This window comes from Aquarana catesbeiana, linkage group LG02, assembly GCF_042186555.1.
Source record: "Aquarana catesbeiana isolate 2022-GZ linkage group LG02, ASM4218655v1, whole genome shotgun sequence".
Taxonomy (NCBI): Eukaryota; Metazoa; Chordata; class Amphibia; order Anura; family Ranidae; genus Aquarana; species Aquarana catesbeiana.
In genome coordinates, this window is record NC_133325.1 from 37,447,730 (window position 1) to 37,470,268 (window position 22,539).

Sequence of the window (22,539 nt, forward strand, 5' to 3'; positions counted from 1 at the left end):
TCACTTAGGGGTGTACTCACTTTTGTTGCCAGCGGTTTAGACATTAATGGCTGTGTGTTGAGTTATTTTGAGGGGACAGCAAATTTACACTGTTATACAAGCTGTACACTCACTACTTTACATTGTAGCAAAGTGTCATTTCTTCAGTGTTGTCACATGAAAAGATAGAATAAAATATTTACAAAAATGTGAGGGGTGCGCTCACTTTGTGAGATATGTATATATGCATATATTGAAAACAGGTGCAACTAAACCCTCTGTCTTTTATTATTTGTTGGGTTTTTTTCTTTTTGTTTTTTTGCAGGCTAGCTGGTAAGTGTGAAATTTGTTGTTGTTTGTAATGTGCTAAGCCCCTTCCATGTGCACCTTACATAGCTCCCAAATGTCCCTGATTTGGAGCAATGTCCCTCTGTCCCTCATTCCTCCTCATTTGTCCCTCATTTTGGTCTGATCTATATAGTTGTATATAAAATGCACTTTTTATCTATCAAAGAGTGTTTTTCAGCACTAAACCTTTCATCTGATTTCTAAAATTGCTGCATTTGTAACTTCCAAAAGCCAATATAAAGGAATAATAGTGGTAAAAAAAAAAACACTTGGATGGTTTTTCCGACGGAATTCCGCTCAAGCTTGCCTTGCATGCACAGGGTCACACAAAAGTTCTCTGAACCTTCGACCGTCAAGAACGCGGTGACGTACAACACTACGACGAGCTGAGAAAATGAAGTTCAATGCTTCTGAGCATGCGTCGCATTGTTTACGAGCATGCGTGATTTTTTTGCGCGTCGGAATTGCATACAGACGCGCTTTCGGATAGGAACTTTTTCCGACCGAAAAATAGAGAGCCTGCTCTCAATCTTTTGTTGGCTGGAATTCTGCCAGCAAAAGTCCGATGGAGCATACACACGGTCGCATTTTCCGACCAAAAGATCACATCGGTCTTTTGCTGGCGGCATTTCTGATCTTGTGTACGCGGCGTTACAAGCAACAAACAATTTCCCAGCACACTTACCAGCTAGCCTGTGTTTCATCAGATTTGGCGACCCGTCAGAATGTGTAACGGAAGTGATGTTTCATTGCCGCCATCATGCTACACCCCCCAAACTCCTCCATAGTAAGGATACACTTAGAAGGGGGAAAGCGGACATCTTGTTACACCCACCGGAGTTTTGCATTTTACATATATTTTTAACAGTAAGCTGAGGTTATATCGTGAAATACAGTACTTAGAATGTTTAGATGTTGAATTTTAAAAGCAGCGAACGTCTGTCAGATTAGCAAACCTGTGAGATCAGCAGGGTTGCTGCTGCTTTTAAAATTCACCATCTAACCAGTCAGACGGAGTTGTAAGTACTGTATTTCACTAGATAACCTCAGTTTACTGTTAAAAATAAGTGTAAAATGCAAAACTCCGGTGGGTGTAACAAGATGTCCGCTTTCCCCCTTCTCAGTGTGTCCTTATTATGGAGGAGTGCGGGGTGTAGAAAGATGGTGGCGGTGACGGAACGTCACTTCCGTTACACATTCTGACGGGTCGCCTAATCTGACAAAACACCTGCAAAAAAACGAATTAGCCCTGTCTAACAGTTCATGTCAAAGGCAGGTTTTAGTTGCACACATTTACAAATATATGTGAAAGTCACAGTTCCTCGTCAAGGCTCCTCTGTGTACTGCGGTCCTAACTCTCTAGTTTTAAGAGTCTCCAAGTTGGAGCATATATAGCAATGGATAAAATAAGGGCTGGTCTGCCTTGAGGGACATATTGGATGCCCAGCAAGAGCACAATGGCAGCTGAAAGCCTCACATGCGTCCCTACACACATTTCAGCCAACAAACTGTGCAGAGAAGTGGCAACCACCCCAATCTATAACTAGCCTTTACAATAAGATCACACCTCCCAACTTTTTGAGATGGGAATGAGGGACACCTATCAGCAAAAGTATGCAGGCATAGGACACACCCCCGGCCACGCCCCCTTAAAGGAGAATTGTACAAAAAAAAAAAGATTGGTTAAACCCATCCAAGATTTTTCCGACGGAAATTCCACTCATGTGTACGGGGCATACGTTTCAATGTCTTCCCCTGTATTCCTTTAGATGCCATAGTACAGAATGAGGAAAAGTCGTTGAATATTTCTTTATTGATTTCTTTACAAACATCAAAATTCCATTTCAAGTTTTGATTAAAAAAAAAAAAAAAAACAGAAGAGTTGTGGAATGATTACGAATCAGACCTGAAGTACATTAAAGCATGGCTAAACACATCTCATGAAAACCTTTGGATTGATTTACTAAATGCAAAAAGACTGTGCACATTGCAAGTGCAGTTGTACCAGAGCTTAGTAAATGAGGGAAAAGCTCGTCTGACTTCTCTCATCCAATCATGTGCAAACAAGAATGCTGTTTTTTTTTTGTATTTCCCTTGCATGTGATTGGGTATATTTTGCACAGTGAAGCTTCAGCTCATTTACTAAGCTCTGGAGCAACTGCACGTCAAAATGAACTGTCTATTTGCCTTTGGTAATTCAACCCCATTGCATCCGTATTTGGTCTTTATGTATCTTGTTTCTGGTTTCAATGTGCTTTTTCCCTTCAGTCATGAGAAGACGGGACTTGTATCATTATATGTTGCCATTGTCCGTTTGTTGCCCATGTATTATGACGGTTGCCCATGTGATGACCACCTTCTGTCACAATTGCTGCCACACTTACCTATGTTTTATAGTATATTATAACTGAATCCCCTGCAGGCCTGTCACTGATAGACTGCATTCCTAAAAATTGGCCTTTTCCACTTAGGAGTCTCAGACATAAGGGTGACAAAAATTGCCTTGTGTATTTAACGTAATCTCACATGGATGGAGTTTGCCTCCACTGGGTTATAAGAAGTCTACATCTGATAAAAATGTATATAGTCGTGTTTTTCTAACAACTGATGAACAGTTGCCATATGCCCTTTGCCCACTTGTATCAATTACCGTATTTTCCTTATCCAGTCCGATGCACATGTCGCACATGACTTAACACCTGAAAAGTTAATATTTAATACTTAGAAATGCTTATAAAGAAATCTGTTACTTTGGCAGCAAAGGGTTGTTCACAACACAGGCAAGCATGGTATTTAAGGGAACACCAGTAAATGTTATAGAACATAGTATTCGTAGGCAGTGACAGCCACCTTACATTTGTACCTAAAGGCAATAATTTTGGATAGCATGTGGAAGAGTTGGAACCCCAGTTGGGTTTATATGACTGCCACAACCAGCTGTGGAGCTAGCCTGTGCACATTATACTCATGTCTTACTCCACCACTTATTCTATCAGTCCTTCTCCAACTTTCATCAATACATTTTAAGCACCCTTTGACCCATGAAATGTGTTGGATATTTGTTTGGGGCAGATCTATTCTGATAAAACTTAGATTTGGTTTCCAGCTTTAGGTATGGTGTTCCATCCTGGTTTCTTCGGTTCCTATCAGACACGTTCCTGCAGAACCTTCAGTATACTGTATGTGAACTACCTGTCTATTGCTCAACACAGTGTAATGCCCCGTACACACGTTAGGATTTTCCAGTGAAAAATGTGTGATAGGAACTTGTTGTAGGAAATTCCGACCGTGTGTGGGCTCCATCACACATTTTCCATAGGAATTTCCAACACACAAAGTTTGTCGGAAATCGGGCTATAAAATTTTCCGACAACAAAATCCGTTGTCGGAAATTCCGATCGTGTGTACACAAATCCAACGCAAAAAGTGGCACGCATGCTCAGAATAAATTAAGAGATGAAAGCTATTGGCTATTGCCCGGTTTATAGTCCCGACGTACGTGTTTTACGTCACCGCGTTCATTACAATAGGATTTTCCGAGAACTTTGTGCGACTGTGTGTATGCAACACAAGTTTGAGCCAACATCCATCGGAAAAAAATCCATGGGTTTTGTTGTCGGAATGTCCGATCAATGTCCGACCGTGTGTACAGGGCATAAGACCCCATGCCATCTTGTGTGGGAGGACTTTCTTTTGGAACCCAGCACCATGAGCCCTCCTCTTTAAGGTTTTAATTGTTAATTGTGTCCCCACTGGCAAGGTTCACCTTCTCTATTTACCCTGAAAACAATTCCCACCGGGGCACAAAGTGAGGGAAAATCCACAATTTTGAGTTGTCACCAAACAGAAATGGAGGATGAATCTCCCAATAAGGACACCTGGTCAGATTTTCCTTATTTTATAAGAGATTTGCCTAGGTGCAAAGCTTCTCCGGGTTCAGTCTCCTTCAGCTACTACATGCTAAGGAGGATGGGAGGCCATACATAGGAAAATGAACTTTGCATACATATCTGACACTTCAAGGCAAGGGGCAGTGTAAACATTCACTCAATGTGTGTGCACCAGTGTAGCTTTTTTCTAAAATTTAAATTACAATTTTGCTTTTCTGGGCCAATTACCAGTACATACAATAAAAACTTATAAAGCAGTGAATTGCAAAAAATTCACTAGTGGTGAATTAACCATTTTAAAACACCTGTACCAGGAAGATGCACCTAAGGTTTTCAGATTCAGAAAACAGATTCACCGTTTTCTGCATATGCCCTTAAAGGGTGATTTTTCTTCAAGAAAGATTGTTTATGGTAAACCTGTTGGTACCTGAGTAGGCTCCAGAAGTACAATGCAGGAGCAAATCTTGCTTGGATATACCTTTACATGCCGTCTTCAGTGCTCTGGATACCCCAAATCCTGGGGTGTTGTAATCAGCAAGCTTAGATATTTTCTTAAATCCCACCCCTTCGGCCTCCTCTGTGTCCCTATTGGTTAATCACTATGATGGATGGGCCTTACTGCTTCATAAGAACTTTCAAGAAGTTAGAAGAGAATGGACCAGCAACCGACACTTACCAGAGAATGTTAAAGTTTGCTCAATATAGGGCCCTGCCCCTGACATATGCAGTATCCAGAGTGCTGAAGACTCCATGCAAGCTTATGTCTTGGTACTACCCAAGGCCTACATTATAGCTCTGGATCCTCATTATCTTTTCAAATTCGGCATTGCAACCAAAAGTTGCCAATGCACCTAATTGTCACATCTTCTACAATTTCCCTTGCCTATTCATCCTGAGATGTTTCTACCTACAGTTCCTTCTCCTTGTATTGTAAACAGAGAAGGAGAATTAAGACTTGTCCACATCTTGGTGGACCAAGCACGTTAGAAGAACCTTCAATGAGAGCCTTCCCTTTGCAGGAGTATTGTCACCCATTGACCATGGGCCTTCTGATCCCAGATTATATGTAAACCTCTTCAGTCCTTGACTTAATGTTAATGAGGATCTTCCCAGGAGCCATGGGCCATCATCATGGCTCTTTTTAGCTGTTCATAGCTGACAAACATGACGATGTTCCAGGAGCCGAGTCTGAGGAAAGCTGGCATGAATCTACAGAGAAAGAGAGGGCAATATGGCAATATCAGTATTTTTGGAAGGTATTAGGAGATGCACCCTCTCCTCCTGTCCTTTAGACCTTATGGGGAATGATCTGTGGCCAGTGGGTGAAGGTAATGCCTTGGCGTCAGTTGTCGGTGGGAGTAATCAATATCCCAGGCTTGGGAGTCATTTGGAGTAAAAATGCCCCAGGGTCGGTGAGCAGTGTAAGTAAAAAATGGCCTAGTGCCTGTGGTTGATGGGAGAAAAATCAGTGCCCCCCACTGGTGAGAGGAATAGTGCCCTATTATTGGAATCAATGGAAGGAATAGTGCCCCATCATTGGGGTCAGTGGGGGGGAATAGTGCCCCATCATTGGGGTCAGTGGGGGGAATAGTGCCCTATTATTGGTGTCAATGGGAGGAATAGTGCCCCATAATTGGTAACAGTAGAAGGAATAGTGTTCCAAGAGCCATTAAAGTCAAGCAAAGGGCTGCATTAGGCTCATGGGCCACAGCTTTAGGACTGACCTAAACAGCTATTTTCAGAAACCTAAACTCTGGCTATGTCAGTTATGCAAATAGCAACATGTTGTCACCAAGATTTGTTTAGAAGTCAAAACTCTGGCTTCCCTCATTACTCTGCTCCCACTTCTCTAATGGACCCTCCGTGTGATGCACACCCCCACTAACCAATAGTGAGGTGCAGCAGGCAGGAGGAGGCAGGCCAGTTCTCTGACTTTGGACTTGAATTTGCTATTTGCATACCTGAGAGCCTTAGATCAGAAACAGCCCAGGGTGCTCTGAAAGTTCCATTATTTTGCTGACGTTAGACTTACCCCTTGTAAAATGCAGCACTGCCTTCTCTCACCACCATGGTGAACGCGCAGTTTATGGCATTCTTGTATTGGCCGGCCGTAGAGTTCATGTAGCGCGTTTTCACGACATCCACAGGAGACGCCACCACGGTTGTGCAGAACCCCGCACCAAACGCAGCCACAAAATGACACGGTAGGTTGTCTGGAAGATACAAAATTGGCCTTGTCTTAAAAAATTCATTCGGTTTGGGCTCAAGTAGGATTATGTAACCCCACATTTTAAAGTATCTTATTTTATCTTTTCTGGTATCAGTTATATTTTTTTTCCTATTAACGATGGAGACAATTAGACATTCTTTCCCTTTACAGAGTCCCATGATGATATATGATAGTTTTCACAAGACATTAGTTTGGGCTGTGCCCTAGTACCAAAGGATTAATAGGACATCATTCAATGGAGTGGCGTATGATACAATTGTGGGTGTAGTCAGAATGGGAACTGTGTATAGGTGAAGGAGGTACGACTGTATGGAATATTGTAAGCCTAACTCTCCACCAAACCAATTTTTTTTATTCTAGTAAGAAAGAATTTAAATCCCTGTGAGGTTCTAACCTTTTATCGCTCTACCAAATATGTAGTATGGAGCATTTTAAGAGATTAAACATGGAAGCTTTCATGACTCATTGGGTTCCTTCTTAGGCTTTATACAATGTTTGAAGGTCTCCTAATTTAATCCCCCCAAATTTCATATTTTGTATCCGGCACACAACATGCATTTGTGTGTAGCCCCATTAAGACTATTCTTCCCACCTGGGCATTCTGGCACCTGTCCATTGGTATAATGGGTTATATAAAATGGATGAAGATACCCCCAATGCATGGAAGACAGTAGACGGGTTCTTTTCTGTCTAGACTTCACCAGCTGGAACGAGGTACTCTGGTTCTATAAATATATATATACTATATATATATATATATAGTATATAGTATATATATATATAGTATATATCATATTATATATATATATATATATATACTGTATGTGTGCGTGTGTAGGAGAATGGGCGACAACTCTTTAATGCTATATCAGCCTAAATACTAGAAGGTCACCCGTCCACAACAAGGAAAAGAACTAATATATAAAAATGAACAGGGTGTTGACCCAACAGTAATATACTATAGACCATAATAAATACTTTAAATATGCACAAATACAATTTTTATTAACAAAGTCATCCATTAAAAACATTACATATCCATATAAAAATCAGAAAGTATAATAGCAAGAGTCCACTAGAAAATGTCAACACGTTTCACGGCTTTATGCCGCTTACTCGGGACTTCAGATTTGTCCGTAGAATAAATGCAGCATAAGACTGTGAAACGCGTTGACATTTTCTAGTGGGTGCTTGTCATTATATCATCAGATTTTTATATTGATATGTAAGGTTTTTAATTGTTGTCTTTGTTTATAAAATGTTTTTATTTTTTATTTAAAGAATTCATTATGATCTCTAGTATAATACTGTTGGGTCATCCTTAAACGCCCTGTTTGTTTTTATATATTGGTTGCAATCTGGTTCTCTCCCCTTTGGTGGGAGAAATAGGATTACTCCCAAACTGGGGACTTATAGACTTGTAGCACCCCTAATCTAGAGGAATGCCAGAACACTGTTGTACCTTTTTCTTGGGCATAGTTCTCTATCTCTACTTTTTAAGTAACCTGTTTAGGCATGCGCCATCATCACCCTGTATGACTAAATGTTCCTTCGGTAAAGTTGTTATCCTTTCAAAAGGAGCCTGGTACAATTCCGTACCAATGGTGGATTTGCATGGGTTTGTGCTCAGGGATTAGTTTGGACTGTAGTAGGCAGATAGTGTGGGCTGGATAGAGTGCCTGGGCTCCAGGTATTCCAGGCTGGGCCTGGTCCAAGGTGTTCAATAGGGACCATGTCCCCATAGGGAACCTTGGGCTGCCCATGAAAAATAACTAAAGTGTGCCACTGGGATCACCCAAGCCAAGTAGCATGTAGCTAACGATACACCACACCTTCTCCCGCTATACTACCTGAGCACTGATATGACCGTTCACAGACAGGCAATTGTTATGGGTGTAATACTGTCATGAAAACTTTTATTACCATTTAATGATCGGTTCATGGAATCTGCTGTTATCTGCTAGAAGAACATGTTCTGACCCTCAAATAGAACTTTGCAAGATCTAGATAAGCCATGTTTTCTCTGTGACTGAAGAGACCCTTCATTAGCACAATACAAACTATTCCTGGGTGGTGCCATGGTGGTTGGTAAGCACCAGGGATAAGCAAAAATTTGAACTTATATTTCTCAGAAATTCTGGTAAAATTTGTGTGATTTCGGGGAAAACGTTGCCATTTTGGTGAAATACGTTGGGAGTCAATGGGGGAAGCAAATTTAAGGTCATTGTTAAAGCATATCCAAACCCAAAAACTATAGTTTGATATGACAATGGCAGTCTTTAGGCAGTTTCCTTACTACAGGCTTTTTTTTTTTTAAATACTGTTGTCTGCTCAGGCTGATAATGAAGAATAGACTCTCAGTGTGGTCTATCCTTTTATCTCAGCACGTATTCTGCATCTGAAACACTGTTTAGTACACTGTATATACGAACACTAGGTTGAGCATTTATTAGGCCTGGTTCACACTGATGCAACGATCACTCCAACTTTGGATCACATCACATCAGAAGTCAGGGGCGGACTGACAACTCATGGGGCCCCCGGGCAATAGGAGATTATGGGGCCCCCCGGCAATAGGAGAAGATTATGGGGCCCCCGGGCAATAGAAGATTATGGGGCCCCAGGCAATAGGAGATTATGGGGCCACACAGTATACACACACACACACACATACAGTATACACACACAAACACACAATATACACACACAGAATACACATACACACACTGAAAAGGTACTGGAGAGGCGGGGCAGCTATAATCTTGGGATTTTTAAAAAAACACAGATTTTTACATACTGTCCCTGGTTTTATTGAAGCTGGCAATCCTGATGGGGCCCCTTAGTGGCATGGGGCCCTCGGGCAGTGCCCGAGCGCCCGAATGGTCAGTCCGCCCCTGTCAGAATTCACACCCCATTCAGCTCAATAGAACCGTTCTAATCTGTGCGAATTGAGTCGCTCTGACTTAGAAAAAGCATCCTGCACTACTTTTGGTCTGACTTCAGTACGACTTGCATTGACTTCTGTTAAAGAAGTTGCATGCAAGTCGTGCTGAAGTTGTGCTGGAATTTGGCTTCAAAGTCGTGTGGAAGTTTTATGGAAGCTCCTTTTAACTATCCTGGACCTATTCTTGTGCCAAAACCCATCCCCTTATTAAACTTATTTTATAATTTTCTCTTACTAAAGGAAAAAAGTAGGCAGTGAGAAAACAATGAAATGATAAAATCTAAATAATTGTGCTATATATATATATATATATATATATATATATATATATATATATATATAAAACAATAATGTACATAATAAAATTATGTACCGCATGTAATTAAATAAAAAATAAAACATTTAATATAAATTGACAGTACAAAAAAAATCATATACACAAAAAATCAAACCAAAAAAAGGAAAAAAACACAAATCAAAAGAACACTAATTAAAAATAAAAAAGACTAAACCACCCAAAGCACACCCTCTAAAAAAAGAAAAAACAATATTTTGCCTGTATGGGAGTCCTTCTCACCTGTCATCAGTTGATTGTTTAAAATGGCTTCCTTGATGAGGTCGTAGGTCACCAGCTCTGCGCAGTTGACAATGGCGTTCCGGGTGATATTAGGCATGGTCCCTACACAGGAAGGAACATGTGGATCAGCCATGTTTTTTGGTACATAAGAATAAAAATTGTAACTGAGTTTTTTTTTTTTTTTTTATTCTTCATATGTTTGTGTGTTTATGTGCTGTTTTTTTTTAAATTAATTTTATTATTACTATTACTTTATTAATTGTATTACTTTATTTGCCTTTGGACGATGCAGTGCAGCCCAGTTTGCATGGGCATAGGTTTTACAAAGTGAAATGTGTGCTACAAATAAATTACTCAGTGGCTAAATTAGACCTAGTCCTTTCCCCTTCCCACTCAACCCCCATAAAACTCATAAATGGCAACAAACATACTTGCCTTGGCATTCCACAGTGGTTGGTCACATGACTAAAAGATGTCACTTTTTTTTTGGTGAAGAGAAAGATCGGAATTCAGAACAGTTGGGTTGGTCATGTGACTGGACACTGAGGGGTTCCAGAACAGCAGTTTCTCCAGCCACAGTAAGTATGTTTGGACTCTTGCTTCTATTTATGTGTTCTAAGCTAAAGTCCAGGCCAACAGCTAAATACACAATTAAAAAAAATATACACAAACCGCTTTTTTTATGTCTTAGGATATGTAACTGTGTTCAGCCAGTCTTGTGATTCATGTGTCCCTGTACAACTCTGGACAGCAATCTCACTTATTTTCTGCTGTAGTTACAGCTTGGTCACACAGCCATATCCATTGGACAATGTAGGAGAAGCAGTGGACTAATGAGGTCCTTCCTCCTGTCAGCATGTTCAAACAGTTGACTGACAGCATGCTCACACTAGAGCTCTGATTGGCTAACCCAACCTTTCCAAATCTGGGTGGCTATCAAGACAAATCTTTCGTTTTTTTTAAATTTAGGATAGAGTAGGAAATGGTTAAAACCCATGTCAGATTTCTTTAGCCATCCGTGTCCCATTGAGGTGATTTTCCTTCACTTCCTGTCCTGAGCACACAACAGGAAGTGGAAGGAAACCTCTCCCAAAATGAGTGAAATCCTTTCTTATGCCGTGTACACACGACCGGACTTTCGACGGACTGAACCCCGAAGGACTTTTCGACGGAGTTCTGCCGAAACAGACTTGCCTACACACGATCACACCAAAGTTCGACTGATTCGAACGTGATGACGTACGACCGGACTAGAATAAGGAAGTTCATAGCCAGTAGCCAATAGCTGCCCTTGCGTCGTTGTTTGTCCGTCGGACTAGCATACCAACGATCGGATTTTTCGACCGGACTCGAGTCCGTCGGAAAGATTTGAAACATGTTCTATTTCTAAAGTCCGTCTGATTTTTCGACAGCAAAGGTCCGATGAAGCCCACACACGATCGAATTGTCCGTTCGTTCCGTCGGACCTTTGCTGTTGAAAAGTCTGGTCGTGTGTACACAGCATTAGACAGTTGTCACTGAAACAAGTCTTCCAATTGGAAGGGTCCCCTCCCTATTCCTGGTGACAACTCATCATTTTGCATGTTCTCTCATTTTAGGTTCTAGTGAAAATGGTCACCAGAATAAATAACATGGAGATAAAAAGAATAAATAGATAAATAGGAAAAAAATTAATAGCAGTCTCCTTATGGGAAGACAGATATCAATAAAAACATGACAGGGGTTCTTAGCTATTCTACACTCCATATTTCTTTTTTTTAAAATAGGCTTTTATATACATTTTAAATAATTTAACCCATGACAAGAACTTAAAGTGCTGCACACTCCCCAAAAAAACGAAGTACACAGGGCATGTGTAGTACTTCCTGTCCTTCTGCCCTGCTGCTGCCCTGCCTACTGCTCTCGCCCTTGCCAGCAATTCCCGGCTGTCAAAATGACAGCCGGGAGTTGCTGTGTAAATACAGCAGCTGTTAGGTTAGCTCCACATCTATAAAGGTGAGGGACTGCATGTAAATTGCACGCATTCTTGCACCCGCAGTAAAAACATGCTTCAGTTTAGAAGATGTGCAAATCACACACATTGGAATCTGTGGCACATTTTCCCATGCATGGAAACACCTAGCAGTATGTGGTTTCCGTGTGGCTGCAGTTTCAGAAAAGTAGTGAGGACCTTTTCTCTGCATTTTTCAAATGAATGGCCTGATGTGCCCGGGCAAATGAGGCCACAGAGAAACAGCATAAAGGTGAACCTAAGGTAATAGCTGCTGCTGTAAAAAAAATGGACATCTGACACAGTGTTTATAAACATAGTTCAGGTGAGAAATAGAGAGATACAAAGTAACATTATTACTTTTACATCTACTTTGTTTCATTCATCTGCATATCAAAAGGGATACAATTCAATCTGCTGTTTATTCTTCCAGGGCACATATGTCAAACATGTGGCTGTTGCAGACAGTTTTGCAGCCAGAACATAGCAGGGTAGTGGTGGTTGCACACTGTGCATAGAGCACCCCTAAACTCTGCACTCTGTACACAGCGCATCCCAAAGTCTGTATTCTGTACGTAGTGTACTCCTTAACTTGGCACTCTGTACGTGACGCACTCCTGAACCCTGCACTCTGTACATAGTGCACTCTGCACTATGTACAGAGTGCACCCCTGAACTCTGCACTCTGTACATATCACAACCCTAAAAGCTGCACTCTGTACATAGTGCACCCCTGAACTCTGCACCCTGTGCTTAAGGCACCCCTGGAACTGCACTCTGTACATAGCACACCCCTGTACCCTGCACTTTGTACATAGCGCACCTCTGTACCCTGCGCTCTGTACATAGCACACCCCTTAACCCTGCACTCTGTACATAGCGCACCCCTGTACTCTGCACTCTGTACATAGAGCACCCCTGTACCCTGCACTCTGTACATAGAGCACCCCTGTACCCTGCACTCTGTGCATAGCGCACCCCTGTACCCTGCACTCTGTACATAGAGCACCCCTCTACCCTGCACTCTGTACACAGAGCACCCCTGTACCCTGCACTCTGTGCATAGCACACCCCTGTACCCTGCACTCTGTGCATAGAGCACCCCTGTACCCTGCACTCTGTGCATAGCGCACCCCTGTACCCTGCACTCTGTACATAGAGCACCCCTCTACCCTGCACTCTGTACACAGAGCACCCCTGTACCCTGCACTCTGTGCATAGCACACCCCTGTACCCTGCACTCTGTGCATAGCGCACCCCTGTACCCTGCACTCTGTACATAGCGCACCCCTGTACCCTGCACTCTGTACATAGCGCACCCTTGTACCTTGCACTCTGTGCATAGCGCACCCCTGTACCCTGCACATAGCGCACCCCTGTACCCTGAACTCTGTACATAGCGCACCCCTGTACCTTGCACTCTGTACATAGTGCACCCCTGAACCCTGCACTCTGTACATAGCACACCCATGTACCCCGCACTCTGTACATGATGTACCCCTGTATCTTGCAATCTGCACACAGCACACCCCTGAACCCTGCACTCTGTACATAGCGCACCCCAACTACAAATGGCCCCTTTGAGGACAATCATACTGCTGATGTGGCCCACAATGAATTTGAGTTTGACACCCCTCTTCTAGGGTGTTAGTTAAACCTGAAAAGTAAAGAAAATGTTTTTTTTGTAAATACTATGTGTTCCCATTTAACCCCCTTATCAACCCTTCATTTAGCTTAATCAGTCCCTTATTCCCCTTCTCCCCTACAACTATTTTCCTGTTGATTTTTTTTTCTATTTTTCTACCTATCAGTATTTCAACTTTTATTTGATTTGTTTGTTAATTTGTTTAGTTTTGCATAAAAGTGAGAGTGAGTTGGTTAAAAGATATAAGCCATAATTTGGATTAACAAGTAAGTTATTAGTACACTAATAACTGAATCTGGCCAGTTCTTTTCTTATTCTAACTTTTACTTTATATCTCATTTTACTATAGCTCAGATGTTCTTGTCTGTTGGCCGGTGTGCACTGCTACCTTTCCAGAGTCCTCGCAGCCCCTCCTCCTTAGCGATGGTCTTGTAGGCGTCCATCGTCCCGTTATAGCGCTTGCTACCATCTATGACTTTGATGTGCGCCTGGAACCTCACTTTAACCACATCTGTCGGCTGAGCGCAGGTGACCGCCAGTGCGCCTGTGGTGGATCCCGCCAGGAGTCGACAAGCCACACCAGAATCTGGTAGAAGAGATTGGATGATGTTCTGTTATATGCCATTCTTGTACTTGCCAACTGTTTAAGTGACAATGAGATTTGACCCTTTAAAGTGCACCTATTGTCACCCCTCTCCACAACCCCCATAATCCTGCCCATCTGATCCACAAGAATCACAAAAGCTAACATCTTGGTATATATAACTTTTGCTATAGAAACAAGTTCTCTGGGGTCCCACCATAGGTGGTCCATGACCACCTTCTAGGCCAGATGTTTTCAACCAAGGTTTCTCAAGTGGTTGCTCGGGGCTCCTTGAGCATTTGGAGATTTCTGTTCCTCAGGTAAGTAACCAATGACACCAATGAACTTTTTAGCTATCTCTAAGGGGGGGGATCTTCCCTTTTTCCCAGGACCAGACAGTTATTTTAATTTTTTTGAATTTTTTTTTTATTGCAGTATTTCAAGTATGAGGTACATAATAGAGTCTATTGGGCATACCCAGGCTCGAATCTACAAACAACGAACAAAGCCGAAACAAAAACAACTAAAACCAACCGAAAAAAAACAAAAAAAACAACTTGGTACGCTCGAACCACCCATGCAGGTTGAAACATACATGTTTTTCCCAATTAATCTTCAGAGCCTAGCTCACTATAAAGATAAATACTCCTTCAGAACATGGATACCCAGAAAATTTACTGTCCAGTTAAGTTTAAAAACCTAATAATTAGTGAATCACCATGCAGGATATAAGCTAATCATCTAGAGAATCCACGTTTGTAGACGGAGATTCCACCCATATGTCCCACATTTTCTGGAATTTCTTAAAAAAACCTCTAGTCAAGTAAGTGGCCTTATACAGTGGGAGGGCAGAGTTAATTAACGGTTTCCAAAGATTGACGGATGGTGCAGCAGAGGATTTCCATCGGAGTACAATGGCCTTGCGTGCATAATAGACTAATAATCCCAGGAGGGTTCTGAATGCTCAACTATGAGCCAGAGAGTCTACAAGACCCATCAGGCACACCTCCACCATCCGTGGGATCTGGATGGTGATGACAGTGAAAATAACCGTAGTGACCTCTTTCCAAAAAAATATTTTACTTGGGGACAGGTCCAGAATACATAAATAAAACCCGCTGATGGATCAGCACACCTCCAGCTGGAAGCTGAGATAGATGGATATATTTTAAGTAAACGCTTGGGCGTGTAATACACTCTATGCATAATCTTAAACTGTATTAATCTATCCCTTGCGGAAACCAATTGTGTGAAGGAGCATTCCCATGCGTCTTCCCAATCCTCCGTATCCAGGGTAGGGAAGTCCTCCACCTATTTAGCCCTAAGAGTTTCAAGTCCCGTATGTATATTAGGCAACAATTCTTTATATAGTGCCTTGCAAAAGTATTCACCCCCTTGGCTTTTTACCTATTTTGTTACATTACAGCCTTTAGTTCAATGTTTTTTTAATCTGAATTATATGTGATGGATCAGAACACAATAGTCTAAGTTGGTGAAGTAAAATTAGAAAAATATATACATAAAACTATTCTTCAGAAATAAAAAATGATAATTGGCATGTGCGTATATATTCACCCCCTTTGTTATGAAGCCCATAAAAAGCTCTGGTGCAACCAATTACCTTCAGAAGTCACATAATTAGTGAAATGATGTCCACCTGTGTGCAATCTAAGTGTCACATGATCTCTCATTAGATATACACACCTTTCTGAAAGGTCCTAGAGGCTGCAACACCTAAGCAAAAGGCACCACTAACCAAACATTGCCATGAAGACCAAGGAACTCTCCAAACAAGTAAGGGACAATGTTGTTGAGAAGTACAAGTCAGGGTTAGGTTATAAAAAAATATCCAAATCTTTGATGATCCCTAGGAGCACCATCAAATCTATCATAACCAAATGTTAAGAACATGGCACAACAGCAAACCTGCCAAGAGACGGCCGCACACCATAACTCACGGACCTGGGCAAGGAGGACATTAATCAGAGAGGAGCACAGAGACCTAAGGTAACCCTGGAGGAGCTGCAGAGTTCCACAGCAGAGACTGGAGTATCTGTACATAGGATGACAATAAGCCGTACGCTCCATAGAGTTGGGCTTTATGGCAGAGTGGCCAGAAGAAAGCCATTGCTTTAAAAAAACAAAACAAAATGGCACGTTTTGAGTTTACGAAAAAGCGTGTGGGAGACTCCCAAAATGTATGGAGGAAGGTGCTCTGGTCTGATAAGACTAAAATTGAACTTTTTGGCCATCAAAGAAAATGCTATGTCTGTCGCAAACCCAACACATCACATCATCCAAAGAACACCATCACTGGGACTGGGAAACTGGTCAGAGTTGAGGGAAAGATGGTGCTAAATACAGGAATATTCTTAAGCCAAACCTGTACCACTCTGTGTGTGATTTGAGGCTAGGACGGAGGTTCACCTTCCAGCAGGACAATGAGCCCAAACACACTGCTAAAGCATCACTTGAGTGGTTTAAGGGGAAACATGTAAATCTGTTGGAATGGCCTAGTCAAAGCCCAGACCTCAATCCAATAGAAAATCTGTGGTCAGACTTAAAGATTGCTGTTCACAAGCGCAAACCATCCAACTTGAAGGAGCTGGAGCAGTTTTGCAAGGAGGAATGGGCAAAAATCCCAGTGGTAAGAGGTGGCAAGCTCATAGAGACTTATCCAAAGCGAGTTAGAGCTGTGATAGCCACAAAAGGTGGCTCTACAAAGTATTGACTTTAGGGGGGTGAATAGTTCTGCACATTGACTTTTGTTGTTATTTTGTCCTATTTGTTGTTTGCTTCACAATCAATAAAAAAAAAAAAAATCTTCAAAGTTGTGGGCATATTCTGTAAATGAAATGATGCAAATCCTCAAACAATCCATGTTAATTCCAGGTTGTGAGGCAACAAACCACGAAAAATGCCAAGGGGGTGAATACTTTTGCAAGGCACTGTATATGTTGGACAGAGGCTTGGTCATAGATTTGTCTCTGAGTAAGTCCTCCAGAGTCGAAGTATTAAAACCCACTTGAGAATTTTCGAATTGAGTACTAAAAGCATGCCTGAGCTGCAAAAACCTAAACAAGTAATGCTACATACACACAACCGGACTTTCCAGCAGAAAAGGTCAGACGGAATCATTTCATCAGATATTCCAGTCGTGTGTGGGCTACATCTGATTTTTTTCTTTCGAAAATTCTGACGGACCTAGAAATAGAACATGTTTTAAATCTTTCCGAAAAACTGAAAACCGTTCGTCTGTATGCTATTCCGACAAACCATAAATGACGCAAGGGCAGCTATTGGCTACTGGCTATTTAACTTCCTTTTTCTAGTCCTGTCGAACGTGTTGTACGTCACCGCGTTCTAATCGTTTGGACTTTGGTGTGATCATGTGTACGCAAGTCTGTTTCAGCGGAACGCCGTCAGAAAAACCGTCAGAGTTTATTCTGACGGAAAAACCGGTCGTGTGTACGCGGCATAAGAGTTAGGCAGGTCGCATTTTTGTTTTAACCCATCAAAGGTCTGTAATTCCCCCCCCCCAGTACAAATCTGAGCCACATATTTGATACCCTTAAGTGGCCAAATACTAGGATCTGGTATTGACATAAACTCCGACAGTGACGGGTTACACCAAAGGGGATTATGTGGTGAAATATGCCCAGAAGGCATGGGGCGCAGGGAAAGAGCCGCTGACCACGTTCTCAGAACAGTCCTCATAGCCGGGTCAAAAGGTGAAAAGGTACAGAGGGTCCACGATAAATTAAGTTCCACAACGCCTCATAGGAGCCCAGACAGGCTGCTTCCATAACCACCGCTGCGTTGGACTCATCAGAGATCAACCAATTGTGTGCATGCGACAACTGGGCCGCTAGGAAGTGTTTATGCAGGTCTGGACAAGCCAAACCTTCCTCCATCCAAGGTCTCTGCAAGACCATCAGCTTAAATATCGGCTGGCCTGTGCCCCAGAGATAGGAAAGCAGGGTAGTATTTATTCCAGACAGTTATTTTTAAAGATTCCTCCATGATAAAAAGGTTGAGAAAGACTGGTCTAAGAATTTTTTGATCGTCGCCATTCAGAACTCATATTTTCCTTTTTAGCGGAGATCTTGCCTTGGCTGATGGTCGTGTGGCTGATGTGGGATCCCAAAGCAGTATTCTAGATGTTTAGGGGTGCTAAGCTATCATTCAGAACCTCCGCACACCATTGTGACACCCAACTTTAATCCAACAACCTACCAGTCTCAGACTGGCCATGGTAACATGCATATTTAAAATGGGCGAGGCTTAATGGTACATGGGAGTGGCTTAAAAATCTAATGTTGAGTTATTTAAATAAAGCCTTCATATTATACACTTAGACCTTCATAACTTAAAAAAGGGTCATGTTAACCTTCCCTACCCATCCTGTTTATTACACAAGGGTGGAGTAAGTAAATAACTAAAAGTTCCTAAGAACAACGGCCACATGTAAATGAAGCATGCTTAAAGTGGTTGTAAACCTCAGACATGAAATTTGAACAAAGCATATCCCTCTATAGCAGGGATATGCAATTAGCGGACCTCCAGATGTTGCAGAACTACAAGTCCCATTGAGGCATAGCAAGACTCTGACAGCCACAAGCATGACACCCAGAGGCAAAGGCATGATGGGACTTGTAGTTTTGCAACAGCCGGAGGCCTGCTAATTGCATATCCCTGCTCTATAGTGTGTATTTGTCTCAGTTAAGAGCACTAAGTGTCATTTCTGTCTGCTTCTTCATTCCTCTGCTATCAGCATGTATCACTTCTGTCAATTTTTTTTTTTACATCAAGAGAAAAATGGTGACAGGGGAGGGACCTCCAGCTGATTGACAGCCTCAGCTCTTTTCCTGTGTGCTGTGTGAAGGGGGTGTGTCCCGTCCCTCCAATCAGCTGTCAGAGCTTTCCTCACTGAGCTCTGCAGAGTGTAACTTCAGCTTCCCGTCCCCTTTTTTCTCACAGGCTGTATAAATTATGGACTTTGAATGGCTGTAGAGAAGAGAATGCTGCAAATATACAAGTACAACTTATGTAGGGGGACTTGTTTCATCTCTGTGTATTACCTGAGGCCAGTCACTTCACTGGGTATATATAGGGGTTTACAACCACTTAAAGGATAACATCCATGTTACCCATAGCAGCCTATTTTTTCATAGCTGTAATATGATTGGTCAACACATAGGCACATCCCTCTAGACAGCCTTTTTCTTAGGCAAGGCCTAGAATGTCCACCCAAAGGGCTGCTCATACTGTATGGCTTATGCCGCGTACACACGGTCGGACTTTCCGGCATACTTGGTCCGGCGGACCAGAGTGTGCCGGACAATCCGCCCGTGTGTGGGCGGCGGCGGACTTTTCCGGCGGACTTCTTCCCAAAAGCCCGCCGGACCTAGATTTTAAACATGTTTGAAATCTTTCCGTCGGACTCAGTTTCGGGCGGAAGGTCCGCTCGTGTGTGTGCTGGTCCGACGGAAAGCCCGCTCGTGTGTAGGCTGGTCCGACGGACCAAATACGACACGAGGGGATGGTATTGCATCTCGCGCTCGCTGCAATAGGAAAAACAAATCTTCCTATTGCGGCGAGCGCGGGGCATACCAGGCCCTTAGGTCTGGTATGGATTCTAAAGGGGAACCCCGCTACGCCGAAAAAACGGCGTGGGGTCCCCCTAAAATCCATACCAGACCCCGATCCGAGCACGCAGCCTGGCCGGTCAGGAAAGGGGGTGGGGACGAGCGAGCGGCCCCCCCCCTCCTGAACCGTACCAGGCCGCATGCCCTCAACATGGGGGGTGGGTGCTTTGGGGGAGGGGGGCGCCCTGCGCCCCCCCCCCCAAAGCACCTTGTCCCCATGTTGATGAGGACAAGGGCCTCTTCCCGACAACCCTGGCCGTTGGTTGTCGGGGTCTGCGGGCGGGGGCTTATCGGAATCTGGGAGCCCCCTTTAATAAGGGGGCCCCCAGATCCCGGCCCCCCACCCTATGTAAATGAGTATGGGGTACATGGTACCCCTACCCATTTACCTAGGAAAAAAGTGTAAGTAATAAAACACACTACACAGGTTTTTAGCATGCCCAGGGACTGTGACATCATATGGGGGCGGGGTCTCCGCCTATATAAGTCACAACGCAGCCCTCAGAGACCAGTCCAGCCGGAGAGAGCGTCGTGTCAACATCTGGGGGAAGAGAAGAGAAGAGAAGCCAAGAAGCCAAGAAGCCAAGAAGCCAAGAAGTCCGGACCTCCGCTCGCAATAGAGCTACATGAAGAGAGCGGAGGGGCCGGCCGAAGACCTGCGACACCGGGAGAAGAGGCCGGAGAGCGGAGAAGAACCAACCGGACGCCGGGAGAAGATGAAGCGGAGGGACCCCCGAAGCCGGAAGAAGACCCCCGAAGCCGGAGGAAGATCCCCCCCGGAGCTGTTTAATAAAATATTTTAAAAACCTGTGTAGTGTGTTTTATTAATTACACTTTTTTCCTAGGTAAATGGGTAGGGGTACCATGTACCCCATACTCATTTACATAGGGTGGGGGGCCGGGATCTGGGGGCCCCCTTATTAAAGGGGGCTCCCAGATTCCGATAAGCCCCCGCCCGCAGACCCCGACAACCAACGGCCAGGGTTGTCGGGAAGAGGCCCTTGTCCTCATCAACATGGGGACAAGGTGCTTTGGGGGGGGGGGCGCAGGGCGCCCCCCTCCCCCAAAGCACCCACCCCCCATGTTGAGGGCATGCGGCCTGGTACGGTTCAGGAGGGGGGGGGCCGCTCGCTCGTCCCCACCCCCTTTCCTGACCGGCCAGGCTGCGTGCTCGGATCGGGGTCTGGTATGGATTTTAGGGGGACCCCACGCCGTTTTTTCGGCGTAGCGGGGTTCCCCTTTAGAATCCATACCAGACCTAAGGGCCTGGTATGCCCCGCGACGGGGCTAGCAAGGTGTCAATCTCGCCGATAAAAGCGGCAAGATTGACATCCTTCTCTAGTCCCGTCGCACCTGAGTCACGTTCAAAATGAACGGACTTGTCCGTGTGTGGGCAAGTCCGTTCATTCTGAAAGTCCGCCGGAACTCCGGCGAAAGTCCGTCGGAAAGACGGGCGGACTTAGCCCGCCGGAAAGTCCCGGCGTGTGTGGGCAAGTCCGTCCATTTTAAAGTCCGGCGCACCTGGCGGACAAAGTCCGTCGGAAAGTGTGCCGGACCAAGTAGGATAGAAAGTCCGCTCGTGTGTACGCGGCATTAAAGTAACCAATCATATTCTCTTTTTTTATTCTTCCAAACTACACTGGAAACGTAAAACAGAAAGCAGCTAATTATTTGCTGTGGGCTAGTGTTCTTTTCTCCATATGCATGCAAATATGAAGCCTGGTGACATTAGCATAGAAGTAGAGCTCACTTTCAGATTGGCGGCAGTAGAACTGCTTCACCGAGTCATACATCCCAATACGGATCGAAGCGAAGGTCATTTGTCGCTGCAGACCAGCCACCAGGCCATTGTAGAGGCTGGCGGGACCTTCCATTTTCACCATGGTGGTGATAGTGCCCATCACGCCCTTGTAGTGTGCCACACGGACACTGGGCTCGGCTAAACATTCTCCTTGTATCTGCAGATGGGAAGACACGAGATTAGATGTTATATGGGCCCATGAGGTCAGGGGGTCTAAAAATAACTGCCTCTCCCCTTATTACCCTGCTGCTCACACATTGCATGCTTCAAGCCGAACATCTACAATATAAAGCACAGACTGCCTAGAAACGGATCCAATTCTTAAGCTGGACACTGATACCCAACCAGTCAGTGATAGTGTGATCTCCAGCTTTTGGAATGTTTCCAAAATTTGCCAATGTTGATGGCCACTTGCTTCACTATAACAGAACATCCAGAACTGTGTTCTGATTACATGTACTTGTCTATACATTATACCATTGACCATCCAGTTTAGAAAGTCTACAGGCATTGCAAGCTTGTGATTATGGGTCATTAGACAGCTGGATCTGAGAAATAAGAACATGCACAGATACACATTTCTAGTTCGCACCTGAAATGTTAATGTGCTCATGGCAAGGAACATTGTGCTTAGGAATATTATTAGCCAGATTTCAGAAACCATCTGTTTAAGCTATTTTCTGTTTGGACCATGACCCCCCCCCCCCCTTCTCCCTACCCCCTGGCTACTTGTGTAAAGTAAATCAATTTTGCCATGGATCCTGTGTGTTGGTGGGTGTAGTCAAATGCAAAGAGTGGCATAAGAAGTCGGGGTAGTTATATGGGCAACATTGTTGTTGTTCATGGTTCCACCCAAACCCAACCCAAGTACAACTGCATTATAAGCTTTAAGGGCTGCTGTGAC

The 22,539-nt window shown here is 43.6% G+C and overlaps 1 protein-coding gene across 1 annotated transcript in view; it reads right to left on the reverse strand.

Annotated features, from left to right (window-relative positions):
• Positions 1-2,204: 2,204 nt before the first annotated feature.
• The window catches only part of LOC141126805 (dicarboxylate carrier UCP2-like), a 29,803-nt gene continuing 9,468 nt past the window's right edge, over positions 2,205-22,539 (reverse strand). Inside the window, exons 3-7 of the mRNA XM_073612796.1 lie at positions 21,585-21,792; positions 13,992-14,189; positions 9,969-10,070; positions 6,250-6,430; positions 2,205-5,426 (exon numbers count right to left, since the gene is read on the reverse strand). Coding sequence (XP_073468897.1) covers positions 5,312-5,426; positions 6,250-6,430; positions 9,969-10,070; positions 13,992-14,189; positions 21,585-21,792 — 804 coding nt within the window. The 3' untranslated portion in view covers positions 2,205-5,311. The remainder of the gene's footprint in view (positions 5,427-6,249; positions 6,431-9,968; positions 10,071-13,991; positions 14,190-21,584; positions 21,793-22,539) is intronic.